Source organism: Podarcis pityusensis (genome assembly GCF_964106645.2).
Source record: "Podarcis pityusensis genome assembly, chromosome: 15".
In the NCBI taxonomy this organism is placed as follows: domain Eukaryota; kingdom Metazoa; phylum Chordata; class Lepidosauria; order Squamata; family Lacertidae; genus Podarcis; species Podarcis pityusensis.
Window position 1 is genome coordinate 10219600 of NC_138040.1, and position 22339 is coordinate 10241938.

A 22339-nucleotide genomic window follows, 5' to 3' on the forward strand; every position below is an offset into this window, starting at 1 on the left:
GAATGACAAAGCATGAGGAGAACAAAGGCATTAGTGGACAGATCTTTAATTTCTTTTCAGGGAAAGGGGGAAAAAAGCAAATGGAAAATCTCTGCAAAAGCGTCAGGAGTATGCTGCCATTTGCATTTCTGGTCACAGATATTTTTGTTTCCCACCGTGATGCAGGTCAGAATTTAGTCATTTAACTTTGCTGCACCTCAAACTCAAGGCAGCATCCAATCTGTTTGAAGTGGTGGATTTTGCAGTCAGCCCTGGCAACGTTCCAGCAGACTGCAGGCCCTGCGACGACTCAGACACCAAAAAAAGCTGCAAGTGGGAGCAGCATGTGTGCACACAGTGTGGTGCTTTGAAAGGCTGTTAAAGGGGAAGTTGTTTCATCTTTTGAAGGTTGCCCTTTTATCTTCGGAATCTCACAATTCTGTGTTGAATTACAAACCAGATGAAGGATTTGGAGTAGGGGGTGTTGGTTGGGGGGGGTACCTGGGACATTTAAAATTTGGGACCCTATTCCTCTCATTTCCCCGCTCTCCACATACACACCCACATAACTCCAAATCACTCTCGCTCTTTAGCCCAGCTACAACATAACATGTTTCTTTCATGCAAACAGATTTCAAAAGATTACTGCGGAATATAAGTAGTGAAATGGATTGCACAGGCTAAGCAAAGAGAGATGGAAAGTGGGGACCACAAGTCGATTTTGCTGAGGTATTCAAAGAGCAAGAGGTGACTGTTGGGTCATCATTCTTTTTAGCAACCACAACACATCAGTGACCACATCTCCGAATACCAATTTTGCTCCCTCAACAACCCTCCAAGGTACGCTGCCAGGGTCTTATTGCACAAAGGGGAACTGAGCAAAACATTGAGGGCCTATTTCCATGGGGTGGCTCACATGCTCAGGCCTCGGTCCTGTATACCCGAAGGAACGTCTCCACCCCTATCATTCAAGCCCAGACACTGAGGTCCAGCTCCAAGGGCCTTCTGGTGGTTCCCTCACTGAGAGAAGCAAAGTTACAGGGAACTAGGCAGAGGGCCTTCTCGGTAGTGGTGCCTGTCCTGTGGAACACCTTTCCATCGGATGTCAAAGAAACTATCCGATTTTTAGAAGACATCTGAAGGCAGCCCTGTTTAGGGAAGCTTTTAATATCTGATGAATTATTGTATTTTAATGTTTTGTTGGAAGCAGCCCAGAGTGGCTGGGGAAACCCAGCCAGATGGGTGGGTTATCAATATTATGATTATGATTATGATTGCAAAAGTAGGTGTCTGAGGGGCCACAGCTGAGCTGGGGCTGAAGCCCACATTTCAGATGTTGAACTACAATTCCCATAATTCTGGAACATTATCCCTGCTGGACTACTAAGGAAGGAGGATGAATTCTATTCAGTTTGCATTTAAAGGTGAGTCTACACAATCTGCACTTTTAGAAACAATGAGAACTAAAGCACAGCCATCCTGTGCTTGTGAAAAAATTGACTCATGAAAACAAATAATCATCATCCTTCACAATTTGCACTTCTCTGAATTTTGCAATGCACTTCTTCAGCAACACAAAATGTACAAAGAAGCATCTACTGAGGTAAACTGTCCATAAAAATGCACGATAGTGAAATTAACATACAAACTTGCATTATTTTAGGGGAAACTGCTTTTTTAAAAAGCCATGTACGCTAGGCTGCATACAAAAACTGCATACAAATGCGTATATTCGGAGAAATTGGCAATGAAATGCTTATGAACCTTATGAGGACTTAAAAAAAAATCACAAACAGATGACAACTGAACTTAAGCTTGGAAAAACAAGAAACTGAAAGAAACCAAAACTGACAACCTAGCAACATGAAATATATTTTGAGTCAATGCAATCCAGTTCAGCCAAGCCACACAATTATCTTCCATATGGTTTTAAAGCCAAGGCCTCCGCAAAACTAGAAATGTGGCAATCCTTAACGTGTTTGCGGTCTCCCACAGGATACTTACTGCAACTTACATCCAAGTTTGCTATTTCTGTTGGCTGCCCAACACTCAAATTCAATTGTGTTTTTGGTAAAATAAAATAAAATAATTATCTAGCAGGATTAAGGCCCTACACCAGGTGTTCCAATTAGGGTTGTCTCCAAGCTACCAGGTGTCCATGGGCACAGACTCTTCCCCACTCCCTTTCCTCAGGCTACACTCCTCCTGTTTCTTTGCCTCACCTCTTTCAAGTCAAACAAATATGGCAACCTCCTATTGTCAATTAAAAGCAATACAAACATCTCTCTTTACCAAGGGCAACCCCACTGCGTGCTTACTTTCCCTGGTACAGTATAAGGCAGCTTTCTATGTTTCTTCCTAGTGGGCAGATATGTGAGGAGATCAAACATGGCTGCCACTTTGAACTGAGCCTGTAATAAGTGTGGGTGGTATCCAATTAAGCCTTGCTCAGAGAAGACCCATTGACATTAATGGACATGTTATTTTTAGTGTGCCTACTGCCGGCAGAAGGGATGTGGGTGGCGCTGTGGTCTAAACCACTGAGCCTCTTGGGCTTGCCAATCATCAGCAGTTTGAATCCATACGACGGGGTGAGCTCCTGTTGCTCTGTCCCAGCTCCTGCCAACCTAGCAGTTCGAAAGCACACCAGCGCGAGTAGATAAATAGGTACTACTGCGACGGGAAGTTAAGTGGTGTTTCCATGAGCTCTGGCACTTGTCACGGTGTTCCATGCACCAGAAGTGGTTTAGTCCTGCTGGCCACATGACCCAGAATGCTGTCTGTGGATAAACGCCGGCTCCCTCGGCCTGAAAGCAGAGATGAGCACTGCACTCCATAGTTGAATTCAATTGGACTTAACCATCCAGGGGTCCTTTACCTTTACTGCCAGTAGAACCTAGGTCAATACCACCCAAAATGTATTCACTATTCACAACAGTCTTCTCTCTTCTATCACAACTTAGCAAATTCCAGGCCCCAAAAGTATGTTCAAACTGAGCTCTGGTGTCCATGACTACCACAAGAGTAAGTCTGTTTCAGAGAGAGAGAGATGTCTCAGGCAGACCCCCTCAATGCCCCTATTTTCCAGTGACAGCCCCAGATTTACAGAAGCCATTCCAGTTTCTGATTTCATCCCAGAATGTCCCACTTTTCCTTAGGACTTCCCTATTTTCATTGGAGAAATGTTGGAGGGTATGGTTTCAGATATGACAGAAGTAATATATGGAATTCCCAGCATCTATTTCCTGCATGGTAAGAAGCCAAGGTCTCCCTAAGCTTGATACAGGCCATAACCAATCTCCACAGCTCCCTAGACAAAACCCAGGGGATCTAATTTCGAAGCGACAAAAAAGATTTTCCTAGTATGGTCGCAAAAACTGTGCCTCATCCATTATACATGGGGAACAGGCTGTGCTTCTCTGCATTCATTACTCCATTCCAGCCATCACCATTCCAGAAAGAGTACATCATACATCAGCCCAAGAGATGTAACATTTATTTGTAATGTAACTCAGGAGTTGATGCTAGACAACCAAGTTTTAATATGCAGTGATGTTACTGTGAGTGTGTTGCGTATGTGTGTATTTCTTTTCCTACAATTACTGCTGTAATGCCATGATTTATTATATATATATATTTTTAAAAACACATGTTTATGGGCTCATTTAGATACCCACAATCTTATACCTTTGGTGTTTATTTCTGGTTGACTTTAACTGGTGTTTAAGTGACCCCAATTCTTTAACTGTATTCTGCGATCACATTCCATACATGCTCATTATAAGGACCAGGATTAATCCTGAGAGATATTGGTTGTCATTTTCTTTCTTTTTATACATTTGTGTCTGTGTATATATGTATATATATATATATATATATATATATATTTGACAGTGTGAATAGATGCTTAGAAGTGTAAGGCTAGCCAGGAGATTTTTTAAAAAATAAATATTATTAACATGAACACATAGAAATAAAGTAGAAGTGATAAGTGTAACAGATAAAAATGCATATAGAAAATATAAAACAGAAGTACAATGGAGAGGAAAACCTAGGAAAAAACTAAGACTACAATACTGCATTCAACTATCACATACGAAAAGAAAAGAAGAGGGAGAGGAGGGGGAGTAAATTCAGTTCTCAGTAAAACCTCTCCACATATTTATCTGTGGAACAGGAGGTTTAGTGGGCTGTTCAATTGAGTTAGTGTCAGGGAAGAGTTAGAAGTTTCCAGTTTCTCAGAGGGAGAAAGCATTCCCCAAGGGGGGAAGGAGAGCAGTGAATCTAATAGAAGAGAGCAAGAGGAACAACAGGGAGGGAATGGCTGTTCACAGGAAAGGCAAGGGTTAAGTTCTAGCTCAGATTGGGAGGATGGGAGATACAGGCCAGCTCTAGCCAGGAGGTTAGAAAAAAGAGCGGGAAAGCGAAGGGAAGGGCGCCTTCGCCATTTTGAGAGTGGCTGGTCATGGAGAAGCAGAGCTCAGAAGGTATCTGAAATAAGTGACTCTGAGGAATAATAGTTAAGAACAGTTTATAAGATTGTTTTGTTAATACGCAATAGAAAGTTTTATAAAAGAACAAGAAGCATTTGTGTGGTGATCTGAAGAGGACAACGACCAGTCCTGACAGTTAGCATAGGAGAAATACTTACACCATGCTGAGTAAAAATAATCTATTTTTAATGAAGCCTTAAGGACGCTCCATTTGTACGGATGAAGGGCGGTATACAAATTTAACAAATTACAATATAACATAATATACTAGTAATATTAATATTAATATTAATATTAATATGTCAGATGTTCTGACAGTGCAACGTCCCATACTTTCACCAGCCACTCCTCTTGGGAAAGAGTTGATTTGGACTTCCAGTGGGAAGCCACAGACAATCTGGCTGCAGCAAGAAGCCTAAACACAAGAGATTTACGTATGATGGGCAAATTGGTACCATGCTGCCAGGGCTGAGTCTGGGGAGAAAGTTCAGTGTTTCCAGAGGAGAGTTCTGCAGATTTTTAATGGTTTAGGATGGGATTTCTAATGTAGCACTACAAAAAAACAAAACCCTCCCACAAAACTACTTCTTGCAACCTGTTCCGCTTCTCACTCCACTGTAAGTGTGGGGCTCCCCCCCCCTCCATGGGTCCCATGTGCCCACAGAAACTCTGCACCTGCCTTTTATCAGAGGGTTCTGGTGAACCCTTCAGAGTCTCATGCTAGACTCTAGAGGGTTCTCATTCCCAGGGCTGGATTTAGGTTTGATGAGGCCCTAAGCTCCTGAAGGTAATGGGGCCCTTTATATGTCCAGCTGCCCTTTGTCAACAACAAATTGTTCCTGGTTTTTTGTGTTGAATATATGCTATATGGTAATTTATGGACCTGACAGGTATCTAAAGCCATTTGCACATGTTGCCATGCAACCAGTCCATGCAGAATGTAGGGACCCTATATATAGAAATGAGCAAACCAGTTATATTTTAGGGAGCAGGCTAGCAGGTGGGGCCTATTACTTACATCATAGGAGCCTACACAACACAAAACCCTGTTGCTTTATGTAGGTTTTATTTTATTTGTTTTTTATCTTCTATTTTGGAAATGTAGACCCAGGGTTTTTTTCCCTTTAATTTTTTTGGGGGCCCCAAGAGAGTGTGGCCCTAAGCTGCGGCTTGTTTAGCTTATACGTAAATCTGGCACTGCTCATTTCCCATCTTTGGATAGCCATCAAGTTTCCCTGTTTACTTGGTTGCATATCTTTTGCATACCCTCCAACACCCCACTGTTCAAAATCAGAATGTTCATTTTTTTGGTCTTGAGCTCTCACGCGAACCAGCCAATATATATAAGAGTGTGAAACAAAACAATGAGCATCATTTGGTCCAGAGATCTGGCATAAGCCAGCTGTCTCATGCCAGAGTGCTGGACCAAAAAAACCTGGGTGGATTCTGTGATTCCAGGTTGTCCTGCTGAAATCAGGAAGGTTGAAGGTATGGCTTTTGGGAAAAGTCCACAGCTCAATAATAAAGCATCTGCTTTGCATGCAGAAGCTCCCAGGTTCAATCCCTGATATCTCCAGGTAAACCTGGATAAAAGAAACCCTTTTCAAACCCTGGAGAGCCACTTTTTCCTTTTCAAACTTTTAAAATTATTTATTTGAAGCTCTGCAAGGCTGTTTGCATCTCAACGCAAAAAGAAGGCAATATAAAGGACAAAGGGAAATGGAATCTAAACAGGGAGCAGGGATTGTTACACACCATGTATAACCATCATATTATTTCACAGCACATCTCAGAAGATTTCGTGGAGAAATGGAAGCATATTGTGCCTCTGCTTATTTTGCACAGCAAAACGCCACAACTTATTTGTCCAAGTGCAGAATTATGCATGCCGTGTTAGGTAGCAGAAACGTTTAAGGGCAACTTAACCAAATTGTGGAAACAGAGAGATTATTGCAAGACCAACTTGCTGTGCTAGAGTAGTACATTGTGTGATAACGCCAGCTCATTTTCTGCCCCGGAACTCAGTGTGCACAAGAATCACAAGTTTACTGTATTCAAGGACCATGGAGGCAGAAGAGGCTGTCTCCCATCAAGTCAGACCTATGGATGTAGGAAGGCATCGTTTTCCATTCGATCCTGTATTTGACACCCACAGCTCTATTCCCCTCACAGAGCTCCAATTCCCAGAGTTCTCTGAAAAAAGGAAACCACTCTGGGAATTGTAGCTTTGAGAGGGGGAATAGGGGTCTCCTAATAACTCTAAGCACCATAGAATTCCCATGATTCTTTGGTGGAAGCTGTGACTATCCAAGCAGTATAATAGTGCTTAACAAGTACAGTGTGGGTGTGGCTGCAGTTAAAGTGTGATTATTCCTGACTTTGAATCAACACATAGAAATTAGCATCTCCAAATTTTAGGCAACAATATCTCCTCTCTTGACCGCACCCCTCCCCCCACTGTGATGGCCACCCTACTGTTTTGTACAAGTAATTTGGAAGTAAAGCTCCTTGAATTCAAGAGGGCTCACTCCCAAAGCAAGTGAGAACAGAAACACATCCTAAACAACAGAATATCGGATACTATCAGATACAGCAATGCTCTTTACACTTGCATTACACAGCTGCTGCAACTGTTCCAATTTGTCTCTGACCTCTAATGGCCTTCTGCACGAGATAGGAAAAAACCCGTTTTCCTATTCCACAGATCATTGTCTTCCAGTTTGTAAATTCTTCCACGCTCCCACATCAAACACTATCTATTGTGCAATGAGAGGCTTTCCTGAGGCTATTCAGCAATTGTCTGCCACAATTTGGCAGCTATTTGCTCATTACCCCACCCCACCTCTGACTTGCATACCTTCAGCAAGCTCAGAGCAATGAAATGTGCATTGGAAACCCAGTGCATGGCATTTAGGTGTACTACGTGCTCTGCGGGGCCAGCTGTACCCTTTTGAGAAAGCTTGGCAAACAGCACAAACCTTTGGGGCAAGAAGCACAGGCAACGGAGAGAATGCTATCCAAAAGTACAGGCGTGTCACTAGCTGAAGAACAGTCCTGCAGTCAAAACAAAGAATACAGCCACCTGCAGAGTTTTTTCTCTCTCCATGTCTCGACATAGTGCCCTGCTGTAAGGCGCTAAGAATGACCTGGCCACACCAGCACTCTGCCCTCCTGGGCTTTCAGAAGCATATCTGCACACTGAAGGAAGAACATAACCCAGCGCTGAGGGCCTTCTAGCGGTTCCCTCACTGCGAGAAGCTAAGTTACAGGGAAACAGGCAGAGGACCTTCTCAGTGGTGGCGCCCACCCTGTGGAATGCCCTCCCATCAGATGTCAAAGAAATAAGCAACTATCTGACATTTAGAAGACATCTGAAGGCAGCCCTTCTTAGGGAAGTTTTTAAGGTCTGATGTTTTAATGTACATATTTTTAATCTTCTGTTGGAAGCCACCCAGAATGGCCAGCCAGATGGGTGGGGTATAAATAAAATGTTGTTGTTGATGATGATGATGATGATGATGATGTTTAGGGTTAATAGCCCTTGATAGCCTTAGTCAACATGATTTTGTCTTAAGGGCACATCCAGACTTTTTTTCACTCCACGTTTGGAAGCGTTGATTGTGCTTTAGGCATTGGGAAAGCCTTTGTTTGGGTGGAGGGGAGATTGTAGCCTCCACCTGCCCCTCCTCATTAAGGGTATCTTGTTAAAGGGATCCAGGGGTGTGGATTCTGTCTGATGCCCGGACGTGGGCTAGGACCATGCCACTACCCCAATGGGGTGCCCCTAATTGATGTAAGTCATAGGGCTCCTCCAATTGGTGGTTTACCCTTAGATGGACTCCCTGAAGACGGGCAGGAGTGTAATATAGCCTGGCTTCACCCCAACCCCTAAGCCAAACCGCTCACATCTGTAACCAATAAAGCAGTGGCCTATTTTGAACCCATAAACCAAAATGCTTGTGCCCGTGTGTATATTATCCATCAGGGAACTACGGGTTGCAGGGCCTTGGCACACAAATCTCCATGTCCCAGCAGTCCCCCTCCCTTGTGAAAATACACTCTTAACTGCTGAATCAGAGCAAACGGCAATCCACAGAAAAACCCAAATTGCTTTTTGTTCCAATTCAGCATTAAAGAACAGGTTTTCCTGGGGAGAGCATCAAGGCAAAACAAAAGAGCTTGGATGTGGTACTTTAAAGGGTGAACCTCGTCCTAAAAAGCATGGTGCAAAAGGTAGGCGTGCATGAGCTCTAATCCTCTTCTAGAGCCACTCAAACTGTTGGCCTCCATAACATTTTGTGAGAGAAAATTTCAGCGTTTAAGTATGTGCCGTGTGAATGAGCGCACAGGTGCTCCCACTGTCTCAATTTACTAGGGCTATAATCTGTATTTTCTGGGATCTGTCCTTTAAAGTAAACTACAGCTTTGAGGACCAATATCAAACTGCAAGAAAAGAGGTTCATAAGTAAACTGTGGAACTCACTCCCACAGCAAGTGGTGGTGGCCACCAACCTGTAAAAGAGAGGATTGGGCAAATTCATGGAGAATAACGCTATCAAAGGCTACTAGCTGCTATTGCTCTGTTCTGCCTTCAGAGTCAGAGGCAGCACAGGTTAACCTCCCCAGGTTACATTCCAAGACACTGCGTGTTTAAGCGCAATTGCGTATAATTGAAACATCATTGGAAAAGCCTGCAGACATCCCGTCCCACTCCCCACCCCCTTTGGTGACTTTTCAGGTCACTTCTGGCTTCGGCACAGTCGCCCACATATCAGACGCACCTAAAACATTGCAGCCAGTACTGCTTCTGAATGCCAGTTGCTGGAAAATGCAGGAGGGAAGCATGTCTGGCCACTGTGGGAACAGAATGGTGGACCTGATGCACCTACCATGGCCTGGAAGGTGTGTGATAGATTGGACAGAAGGATAATGCAATTTTAATGGTACAGTTATGGAATGGCAGAAGTGTCAATTATATTAATCTGCAACTATACAAAATTTATCTGTGATGGGCTGCTTGATCCTTTGGAAACCAATATTCTTTTTTTTTTTTAAGATTAATTCTATTTATATATTACAAAAAGAATCATGTGGGGTGTGGGGAATGGCCAGTGACTTTTGGAATGAGAATTAGGGAGTTATGAGCCTGTACCTATTTTTATCTGTGGACATACTGATGGGGTGGGTGACTGGCTGGCTGGGTTGTTGCAAAAGCATAACAGTTTCTGGGGAATTACTCCCACAAAACACATCTGTGCCTGGAAGAAACACAACTACTAAACACAAGACCAGGGAGAAGAGTCGGTGGAAGAAGATTGGAAAAAATTTAAAGACTATTTACAGAAATACTGTAAAATTAATGAATGTTAGAAGGATGCTGGAATGAAGTTATATGGCTTTAGCAGAAATGTTATAAAGAATTAAGTAAAAATAGACTGTTAATGGGCTAAAGGGGGAAAAAATAAGGTTAGATTGTGTTAAGATAAATTATAGGACAAAAACTGAGAAAGATGGAAAGGATTTGCTGAAATAGCTAACTGAACTAGAATACAAAAAAGGGAGGTGTGAGGAGGTTGTCGAAACAAGTAAATGAAAGACAAGATATGGAAATATTGGATGTGTTTTTAATTGTTTCTGTTTTTGTTCTTGTTTTTGTTTTGTTAAGATAAGCAGTGTTTTTTGTTTTTTATGTATTGTATTGTATTGTATTGTATTGTATTGCATTGCATTGTTTAACTCTTTTTTTTCTTTTTGTAACTTTTAAACTCTTAATAAACATTGCTTTTAAAAAAAAAGAAACACAACTACTAAACAACAACAAAAGTACTATTAGGATCTGCCTCACCGTGGGCCCTTTTTGTTCTGGCATCTAGTGCCATGTTCTTGTCAAGTCAACTTAAGGCAACAAAAATCCAAACAGATCCTTGCCCATTAAAACTCCATTGGCGGCATTATGCATGTAGCTTTTTTCAAGCGGAAGAGACTGCAATGCATTTTTAAAAAGTTTTTTTAAAAATAAATAAATGGCACTTTGTCTTCTCAAGATCAGCTTTAATAAATTATCACCCTTTAGCTCAAAATACAACTTTTCTCATGCTTGTGTATCTGTGAAAGCCCACCTGCTGGGAGGCAAAAGAAATATTCACATACTCCTTAACATCTCATTCTCTCTGACATGCTGCATGGTGCTAAGAGTTCATTTGGGGGTAGGTTTATTCTAAATGGAGAATAAACCCCGAGGAATAAATTTGCAAGCCATCCCTGTTTGTTTTAGAAGGGATGAACAAGACCAATATGATACAATGAATCACCGTGGGTTCACAGGAGCCCAAAAGGTCAGGTCTGCCTGAAACCTGGTTGAAACAAGCCTTAATGGCCATTGGTTGAGGTGCTGTGATGTCATGGAATGCTCACCTATTCAGAAGTGGTCTGTAACTAATTTACATGGCAAAGGACTCCCCTGTGGTTCCCTGCCAATATTTACATTATACTGATATGACCCAGTGACAGACAGCTCTGGGGAACTCATTCTGGGCTGCTAGCCTTACCCACATACATGGGAGCATGTCCCATTGAACAATCGGTTACACAAATTCATGGAACATAATGTCATCAGCAGCTACTAGACAGGATACCTATGTTCACACTCTGCTATTGGATATGTTATAGCAGTTTGCAGGGAATCACAGGTGGGAAGAGTCCTGTTGGGCTCAAGTTCTAAACTAAATGAGTCCTGGTCCTGGTGCACCAGAATTCTTATGCACTTATGAAATGGTAAACATGCCTAGGATTTTGCTGTTAGAATTTTGTTCTCGTCTTCACCCCCATCACACACACCCAGTTAAAATGAACTCAAGTTTGCAGCATCTGCAGCACTAGAAACATCACATCACTAATCTACTAATCTGCACAGTGGTGTGGGAGGGAGAGGAAGCAGATACGCAGAAGCACATTTCAATATAGCTCATCTGCTAAAATGGAAAAAAACAAACAAACCCTGCTTTGTTTCATACATCTCTGTCACACAGTCCCAACTCATGCCAAAAAATCTCACCAGGAACAGAGGTGGGGAGTTCTGCCAAACACACTGTTATGATGAATGGAAGTTGGATTGGGTGCGCCCTTTAAGGTGAGGACTGTTGTACCTCCAGCTCCTTCCATCATAATTCAAAAATTGTACACAGTTTTCTCAGGCCATCTTTTTCCCCCCACTTCATTTGCTCATGTGTAGGTTTCTTTTTTAAAAAAATAAAAAAAAGTTGGTTCAGAAATAGCAAATTGAATCAATGGAACAATCTTTTTGAGTCTGCTATCCACTTGAGCCAACCATCTGCTTTCTGCGTCTTGACGTCTTCCAGGGATGTGTAATATTGATTGGAATCTGGCTCTCTCTCACACACATACACACATGAAATATGAACCTTCTTTTCCAGACAGTTCAAAGCTGGGATACAGCTAGGAACAGGAATGGAAGGATCTGTCCATTTTGGTTCTCATAGTTTCTCATTTCTCCATTCTTCAATTCAGTTCCTCAATCTTCTACAGCAATTTATTTATTTTTTATATAAAAACAAATTCTTCAGGAACATTATTCAGCATTTTAGTGCAAATTTCTCTCAGTAAAAATACTCCCCCCCCCATGTACACATTTCTTCTAATATGATGAATTTTTGTATGTTATTTTACTCATTTTTTCATTGTGATGCACATTTCCCTCTAAATTACGCATTTCTGTGACACCTCTGGATCTGTTGTAAGAGGACAGGAAGGTGGCTGAGGACAGACTGAGCTTTGGTGCCCCATTCACCTTAATGGATGAACCTCAACTGGCCTTCCCTCTGATCTTTAACACAAAGTTCTTGATGACACCACTTGCAAGGAAAGTATTTTGCTTTCCTCTTTTGTAATAGATCAAGCAAGCACTTTTCTAGAACCACCACCTGAAGTTCATTTCTGAATGAAGCATTTCATTTGATTCCAGACAATTTGCCCCATGAGAGAGATCCTGTATGCTTCTTCAATCAAAGGAAAATCATTGCACAGACAGTGTACGAGAAAAATGTGTTTCAAATATACCAGACCTTCTCAGGGGGGTTGTACTTCCACCAGCCGCCACGATGACTCAACCTACAAAAACATTAACTCTATTCTGATGATCTTATCTTGCCCAATTCCAAACTTTGGGGTTCATCTGTCTTCCTGTACACATGTGATGCTCTAATTTCACTTTTTTTTGTTTCCAACACGGTTGGACAGGCTGTGCTAATAGAAATGGGAAAGTTTTCCAGTGTTCTCCTCAGATTGAGCACAGGCTCAGGAGTGGGAGTTTCCTTCTGCCCACTGTCATGCAGTCTAATGGCACACCTCTTCTCCATTTATTTGAATGGGGACAGGCAGACAGATACTGTACAGAGGGCTTGGATCACAGGGAAGAATGGCAATCTGCCTGTGAAGGACCCATCCCCTCTAATTTTGTCCCAGCAGAATCTCACCCCCCAGGGGGAAAGGGGAAATGAGGCTCCCAAAATATGCAGCAGAGGCAAAATCAGAGGATGAGGGAGGAAGACTGATCTTATTCTATCCCCATATCTTTAACCAACAAGCGCTTCTTTGTTTTAATTGTATTTGTTTTGCCAAAATCTTGCAAGGGCATTCCACTTTGGAAATCAGGGCTGAAAAGAGGGTGAACACAACAGACTAATGAAGTAGGTGGGCATTGTGGTTCTTACACTTGTCTTCCCCATGAGTCACTTGAAAGTTGCCAATGATCTCGGTGAACCGCTTAAAAGATTTGTCTGGCTGTTGCAGCAATTGAAATGTGCTGTGATTGACGATGTATGATTTTAAGCACATTTTTAATTGCTGATTTTTTAAATTGTATTTTATGGCGTTACAATCTGTGTTATATAGAACTCAAATTGCAACACAGCAAAATGCAATGGAAGAACCGAAAGAAGCAATAAAAATACAATTAAAAATCAAAATGACTATTTAAAGCAGACATGACACAAGACAGCTGACTTAACCTAACAGAACACTAGCGAGCCACAGATTTGGGAACTCCTGCAATACAGCTCGTTATGCACCTAAGTCCTTGTTCATGTGACAAAATCATCAGATGCGTGCCAGTATGCAAATTCTATATAAATGAAGGATTGCTCTCACTTGTAATCCTTTCCTATGGCATACAGCCAACATGATTTTGGTTCAGTTGGTTGACAGCACTCCAAGCCTGCGGCATCTGGGTTGGATCTGCTTTTTCAAAACTCTTGCTGGTCTCCAAATATTGCACAGTACATCCCAATCCTTTTACTATGAACTGCTACACTCAACTCACGTTTGGAGTTTTAAGACTTTAAGAACACAAGAAGCAAGATGGCTCCAAGAACAGCAGACTACGCAAGGCCTCAAAAGTGCTAATGTTTCCATTCCATTCAAAGTAATCTAGAATAGGATATTGGCTACATCTTGCACACTTCCTGTGGAAAGTATCTGCAATTAAGCTGTTGGAAAATCTGATTGTTCTGCTAGAAATTGCATGGAAAGCTGGAAAGGATTGTTCAGCCACTTGCCATCTTTAAAGTGTTGTGATTTATCCTCATCGTATCTCTCCTTGACATATCCTAATGCCTGCTCCTCACCTTTTCCATCTCTTATGGAGAACAGCCACAGAATCGTAGAATTGTAAAGTTGGAAGGGATATTGAGGGTCATCTAGCCCAAACCCTTGCAATTCAGGAATCTTTTCCCTAACGTAGGGCTCAAACACGTGACCCTGAGATTAGGAATTGCATGCTCCAGCGAATCAGCTTTTCCAGAAGAGATAAGATCTGCAATGGACAAAGGTCAGTAGGAGCTCCATTGTCCCTTCCCAATTTCTCCACTTGTTTCTGGGATATTTTTTTCTGAATTCTCCAGTCATAAAGACTGGCCAACACACCAATTGTTCGAGGGCTTATAACCAGAATCTTAATGTGGGTAAATCTGAATTCACAGATTCTCGTTGAAATGCCTGCAATTTCATATCATGCTGTTCTGCAACCAACCTGATTGGTAGTGAAGGGTCTCCAGCATCCCACCAGTCCTTTGGAGGGCTAATATACATGCACCACAGTTCCCAACTGTATCCATGGGCTGAATTTTCATAGCGCTGAACCTCAAAGGTGTCCTGCTTGATATTGTCAATAGAAGGAAGAATGACTCTTTTCCGGTTTTCCTGGATCCGTGAAAGAACAGGCTCAGCCCTGAAAAGGAAAGCAAAACAGCTTTGAAGGACGTAGGCATATCGATCCTAACTGGGGTGGGGTGGGAGATGAGGAGTGGCAGCAGCTCCTTTGCTTCTGAAGGCCTACCTGCCCACATTGACTAGGGCAAAAGGTAGGTGCTTGTGGATTACTACAGCTGTGCCTTGGAGTTTCCCCCAGACAGACCACTAGGAACGTCACACTCATCGCTGAATGACATAAGAACTTTTGACTGTTGAGTAAAACGAAATTTCAAATCTAGTACAGCAATAGATTCTGACAGGATATAAATAGAATCATCTATGTATGATATTTGCATTTGAATTGTAATGAGATGCATCAAAATTCCAACAAACTGCACAGCCATAAACATATGACTGCAAGGCTTCTCCTTTTTCTTTTCGTTTCTTTTTGCATTCAGGGCTTTTACACAGACTGCTTCAGGGAAGGTATTTACAGTGGCTATGTCTACTCAGAAGCAAGCCCCATCGAGTTCAGTGGGACAGCCCCCCCCCCCCAATTAAGAGAGTATAGAATTATAGCCTAAATCCATATTTGGTGTTCGTTTGCCTGATTTGATTTATACACCCTGCCCTTAACAGTCCCCTGTTGTCAACATGCCCCAAAGCTTTCCTCTGCTTTTGTGAAGATGAGAGGCCATGTACTTGAGTCACCTTGAGATATCATGAAATGTAGGTAGCTGAAACACTAAGCCCTTCAGCAGTATCACTCGCTGTTTTCACAAAGCATTTATGATGGTGTTCTCAGGATAATAATAATAATAATAATAATAATGCTTTTGTATAAGCCAATTCTTATTGCGACTGTGAACACTGAGTGGGGGGGGGGGGGTGTAACTTAAGGAAGGCCACATCTGCATCACATTTTTAAAGCACTATTATACCACGTTAACAGTTACAGAGTCAGGGAGCCATTGTTTGTTAAGGGTGGAATTGTTAGGGTTGCTGAAAGTTATGTGGAGACCCCCATTTGTCTCACAGAACTACACTTTCCAGAGTTCCCTGGGGAAAGGGATTGATTGCTAAAAGGTGAAAAGGGGGGAAACCACCAAAGAGGAATTCAAACAAATAGCCAGCACGTGTAGACACAAAGTCAGAAAAGCTAAAGCACAGAATGAACTCAGGCTTGCTAGAGAGGTTAAAAGCAACAAAAAAGGCTTTTATGGGTATGTTTGTAGCAAAAGGAAGAACAAAGAAACAGTGGGGTCACTCAGAGGAGAAGATGGTGAAATGCAAACAGGGGACACAGAAAGGGCTGAACTCCTCAATGCCTTCTTTGCCTCAGTCTTCTCCAATAAAGAAAACAATGCCCGACCTGAAGAATTTGGAGCAAATGATGAGGAAACACAGCCCAGAATAACTAAGGAGATAGTACAAGAATACTTGGCTAGTTTAGATGTATTCAAGTCTCCAGGGCCAGATGAACTGCATCCAAGAGTATTAAAAGAACTGGCAGATGTGATCTCAGAACCACTGGCAGTCATCTTTGAGAATTCCTGGAGAACAGGCGAAGTCCCAGCAGACTGGAGGAGGGCAAATGTTGTCCCTATTTTCAAAAAGGGGGAAAGAGAGGACCCAAATAATTACCGCCCAGTCAGTCTGACATCAATACCAGGGAAGATTCTGGAGCAGATCATTAAGCAAACAGTCTGTGAGCACCTAGAAAGGAATGCTGTGATCACCAATAGTCAGCATGGATTTCTGAAAAATAAGTCATGTCAGACTAGCCTGATCTCATTTTTTAACAGAATTACAAGCCTGGTAGATGAAGGGAACGCAGCGGATGTAGCCTACCTTGATTTCAGCAAGGCATTTGACAAGGTGCCCCATGATATTCTTGTAAAGAAGCTGGTAAAATGCGGTCTTGACTATGCTACCACTCAGTGGATTTGTAACTGGCTGACTGACCGAACCCAAAGGGTGCTCATCAATGGTTCCTCTTCATCCTGGAGAAGAGTGACTAGTGGGGTGCCACAGGGTTCTGTCTTGGGCCCGGTCTTATTCAACATCTTTATCAACGACTTGGATGATGGACTCAAGGGCATCCTGATCAAATTTGCAGATGACACCAAACTGGGAGGGGTGGCTAACACCCCAGAGGACAAGATCACACTTCAAAACGACCTTGACAGATTAGAGAACTGGGCGCAAACAAACAAGATGAATTTTAACAGGGAGAAATGTAAAGTATTGCACTTGGGCAAAAAAAATGAGAGGCACAAATACAAGATGGGTGACACCTGGCTTGAGAGCAGTACATGTGAAAAGGATCTAGGAGTCTTGGTTGACCACAAACTTGACATGAGCCAACAGTGTGACGCGGCAGCTAAAAAAGCCAATGCAATTCTGGGCTGCATCAATAGGAGTATAGCATCTAGATCAAGGGAAGTAATAGTGCCACTGTATTCTGCTCTGGTCAGACCTCAGCTGGAGTACTGTGTCCAGTTCTGGGCACCACAGTTCAAGAAGGACACTGACAAACTGGAACGTGTCCAGAGGAGGGCAACCAAAATGGTCAAAGGCCTGGAAACAATGCCTTATGAGGAACGGCTAAGGGAGCTGGGCATGTTTAGCCTGGAGAAGAGGAGGTTAAGGGGTGATATGATAGCCATGTTCAAATATATAAAAGGATGTCACATAGAGGAGGGAGAAAGGTTGTTTTCTGCTGCTCCAGTGAAGCGGACACGGAGCAATGGATCCAAACTACAAGAAAGAAGATTCCACCTAAACATTAGGAAGAACTTCCTGACAGTAAGAGCTGTTCGACAGTGGAATTTGCTGCCAAGGAGTGTGGTGGAGTCTCCTTCTTTGGAGGTCTTTAAGCAGAGGCTTGACAACCATATGTCAGGAGTGCTCTGATGGTGTTTCCTGCTTGGCAGGGGGTTGGACTCGATGGCCCTTGTGGTCTCTTCCAACTCTATGATTCTATGTTTCTATGCTAACCATTCTAGGAATTGTAGCTCGGTAAGGGGAACGGAGTCTTCTAACAACTTGGGAACTGTTGTTGTTGTTGTTGTTGTTGTTGTTGTTGTTGTTGTTGTTGTTGTTGTAGTATTAGTAGTAGTAGTAGTAGTAATAATAATAATAATAATAATAATAATAATAATATGCAACAACAATAATAAATGTGTATGCTATCCTTCATTTGTATATCTCAGGGTGGTTCACAACATAAAACTACAAGATAAAAAACACAAAATGCATAATAAGAACAAATCAATAATCCCCTTCCCCCCTTAAACCAGCATGGTGTAGTGGTTAAGAGCGGTGGATTTGTAATCTGGTGAACCGGGTTTGCTTTCCCGTTCTTCCACATGCAGCTGCTGGGTGACCTTGGGCTAGTCACACTTCTCTGAAGTCTCTCAGCCTCACTCACCTCACAGAGTGTTTGTTGTGGGGGAGGAAGGGAAAGGAGAATGTTATCCGCTTTGAGACTCCTTAAGGGGAGTGAAAGGCGGGATATCAAGTCCAAACTCTTCTTCTCTTCTTCTTAAACTACAGTTCCCAGAATTCTTTGAGAGAAGTATTGACTATTAAAGTAGTATGCATATGATTCTATAATTCTACCCCAACCCCAATTTCAAAATCTTGGTGGAAGGTGTGTGTTTAAATTTGGGGGCCCCTTCATAGCTTCCATTTGGTTCTGAACATCTACCTTGCACACATACATTGGAATTCAGAAGGGGTCAATGATCTTTGGAGGTCCCTTCTATATCTTATGGTTTTGAATAAAACAATGGATTCCCCCATTTAGACTCATATGCTCCATCCCCATAACCATCTTGGCTGTGAGACTCAGAAGACCTGCTCCCTGTCTTGCAAGCCTTTTCCCACCTGACTGATTCCAGCTACGAAAGGTGAGGCTGCAGACCCAGGTCATCGACCCTGAGCTTCCACAGCCGCTGCCTGTCATGAACCACCATTGGCAGGATCAGCAGCAACAGCAGCAGATACGTTCCATGCTTATGATGACATTTCATCTCATAAGATTCATAGAGTTAGAAAGGACCTCCAGTCCAAACCTCTACAATGGAATTTAGAATCCCTTACGGGGAGCGAACCTGCAACCGTGGAGCTGTCTGCACCACGTTCTAACCAACTGAGCTATTTATTCCCTTGCTAATTATGCTGCTCTAAATGCACGTTTTATATTTGACTTCCTTCTCTGATGTTTTATTCTGGATTGTTTTATTTGATGTAGGTTGTAAACAGCTTTTAGATACCCCACCCCTTAAAAATATAAAGCAGTATCGAAATGAAATGAACAACAATAAAAACAGCAACATAATCCAAAGCAGAGTCCTGCTGTAATTGCAGAGCTCTCTGTGTAGTAAAATACAAGGGGGAATTCAATGCTCCATACATCAAAGAAGCCCTTTCAAAACACAGGAGTTCAGTCAATTATAGTGTCCTCCTTGCTCCACCTGCCTTGTATGAGTGAAAAACCCAGTTCTGAAGAACAAGTGACTTGAGCGATAATAGCATTTAGCTTAGCTCGGCGTATAGGTGCGAGCATTGAAAATAAGCCTTCTGAACACATCCTTCAGCTTTATTGTTCAAAGGAAAGCTCAGGTGACTCCACTCAAAATCTGTCTCTCCTCCACCTTGCTTGTTGCGTAGATATGCCACTATTTTACTCCTGGGTGCTTTCTGCATCTTTTTCAAGGCACACAATGAAACATGCATTATAGGCTCACGTGTCGCACATATTTCAAGAAGAGCAAAGGAGATGGAATTTTCTTTTTTCTTTTTCGAAAAAAGAAACATAACCTGTTCTGTTGTAGAAACATAGGAAGGGGGGGGGGCAACTTTTATCTTTCAGCACACAGAAGTAGAAACAGCATAAAGCCCTTTCATAGCCTTGACACTCCAGAAACAGAAGCGTGTGTGTGCTCTGGAAGCATTTTGCAACATGTCGTTGACACAAATTAGTAGTCAATTTATCCAGGACTGTCCATACAGTGGTGCCCACCCTGTGAAACATCCTCCCATCAGAAGTGAAGGAAATAAACAACTACAGTGGTACCTCGGGTTAAGTACTTAATTCGTTCCGGAGGTCCGTACTTAACCTGTTCTTAACCTGAAGCACCACTTTAGCTAATGGGGCCTCCTGCTGCTGCCATGCCGCCGGAGCACGATTTCTGTTCTCATCCTGAAGCAAAGTTCTTAACCTGAAGCACTATTTTTGGGTTAGCGGAGTCTGTAACCTGAAGCGTATGTAACCTGAAGAGTATGTAACCTGAGGTACCACTGTATCCGACTTTTCGAAGACATCTGAAGGCAGCCCTGTTTAGGGAAGTTTTTAATGCTTGATGTTTTATTCTGTTTTTAATGTTCTGTTGAAAGCCGGCCAGAGTGGCTGGGGAAACCCAGCTAGATGGGCTGAGTAGAAATAATAAATTATTATTATATTATTATATTGTACAGCATTTCTCCTTATTAAGAACTTAAGAGTTTTATCCACTGCTAGACCCATTCAAGTGAATAGGTGTGGCTAACTTAGGCTTATTACTTTTAATGGGTTTACTCTGAGTAGAACTTAGCTGGTGACAATACGTAAGTATAGGCAACACCCACCCACCCCTTTACGCAGGGGTTACGTTCCAGGACACCACACGCACCTGTGAAGTCTTATCTATTTGAAACACCTCTGAGAAGAGCCTGGAAATACCCCGTTCCACCACTTTTTGTGATGTTTCCGGGTCACTTCCGGGTTTGGCGTGATGTGCATATGTGAGGCCGCATACTGAACATGTGTAAATTGGCAGGTTTATATAAGTAGAGCATTGTTGAATCAAGCCAATGGCCCAACTAACCCAGCACCCTATTCTCACAGGGGCCAACCAGATGTCCATCAGAAGACCACAAGTGGGGCCTGAGGGTATGAGTATTCTCCTCACCTGTGATTCCCAGTAACTGGTATTCAAAAGCCCTCACTGAGTCAGAGAATCATACAACTGTAGAGTTGGAAGGGACCCTGGGGATCATGTAGTCCAAGCCTAGGCAAACTCGGCCCTCCAGATGTTTTGGGACTACAACTCCCATCATCCCTGACCACTGGTCCTGTTAGCTAGAGATGATGGGAGTTGTAGTCCCAAAACATCTGGAGGGCCGAGTTTGCCTATGCCTGATGTAGTCCAACTCCCTGGAATACAGCAATATGCAGCTGTCCCATATGGGGATCAAACCTGCAAGCTTGGCATTATGAGCACCACGTGCTAACCATCTGAGGCATCTGGGATGTCCATAGTACCTCTGGCAGCGGAGGCAGAACATTGCCACTGTGGCTCGTTGTTTTGTGGGGATTCCTGAACCATAATACCACCTTATTGCTCTCTGGCAGGGGATTCTTGAGCTATAGCACAACAAAAGTGGGACGAAAAACAACCACACCTGGAACATCTGTGTTATGAAAATTTGCAGGACTGCAGCAGAATGTGACAGGTGAAAGGTAAAGGTAAAGGACCCCTGACAGTTAAGTCCAGTCATGAACGACTCTGGGGTTGCGGCGCTCATCTCGCTTTACTGGCCGAGGGAGCTGGCGTTTGTCCGCAGACAGTTTTTCCGGGTCATGTGGCCAGCATGACTGAGCCTGTTCTGGTGAAACCAGAGCAGCGCATAGAAATGCCGTTTACCTTCCTGCTGGAGCGGTACCTATTTATCTACTTGCACTTTGACTCGCTTTCGAACTGCTAGGTTGGCAGGAGCTAGGACCGAGCAACGGGAGCTCCATTAGAAATTAAGCCAAATGTCTTCTCCAAAACTTTAGCAGATACAAACGGCACTGAAAGCATGGCCTTGCATAACTATCCCAATGCCATCACGAGCACAAATTATCATGAATGCACGTTTATGTCTGGAGAAGTCCCAGGAGAGGCATTTTAAATGGCTTTTTGCTGCGTCCCACTTATTCTTAGTATGGGAGACTTAGGCTAATGTAACCATTACTAACTTAAAGGGCGGAATTCATTGTTCCACTACTACAAATTTTCCATCCATGCAAACATTGCAGCTTGACAGGTGGAATTATCTTCCCCCTCCCCCCTTCCCCGGGTTCTGGAGGTTCTCCCACCCACCCCAAGCCAATCTTGGGGTGCACCGAAAGAAAATGGACGGAAAGCCCAGTTGCATAAGCAGAGGTCCTTGCAAAGGGCTTTCACTGGTGGGGCATGTTAGGTGAACCCCATCCAGTGTGTTCCTGGCGTGAGATCATGAGGCTGAATTTGAGACAATGAGGGGTAGGGATGGAGGGAGAATGTGTTCTTGTTTTTACATCTTCATACAAGCCAACCCAATTTTCACTTCTCCGAATTCTGTGATACGGTTCTCCAACAACAACAACAAATGTACAGTGGACGCTTGGGTTGCGAACGTGATCCATGCGGGATGCATGTTTGCAACCCGCAGAGGCGTTTCTGCGCATGCGCGGGTTGCGATTCAGCGCTTCTGCGCATGTGCAAAGCAGTATTTAGCACTTCTGCGTGACCCCCGAAACCCGGAAGTAATCCGTTCCGGTACTTCCAGGTTTTGGCGGGTCCATAACCTGAAAAAACACAACCTGAAGCGCCTGTGACCTGAGGTATGACTGTACATATTATACAGAA

General features: G+C 43.0%; 1 protein-coding gene across 1 annotated transcript in view; it reads right to left on the bottom strand.

The window, feature by feature from the left end:
• Positions 1 to 22339, bottom strand: part of GALNT17 (polypeptide N-acetylgalactosaminyltransferase 17) — a 127218-nt gene that overhangs the window by 27752 nt on the left and 77127 nt on the right. The window contains exon 5 of the mRNA XM_080982992.1: positions 14518 to 14715. Coding sequence (XP_080839118.1) covers positions 14518 to 14715 — 198 coding nt within the window. The remainder of the gene's footprint in view (positions 1 to 14517; positions 14716 to 22339) is intronic.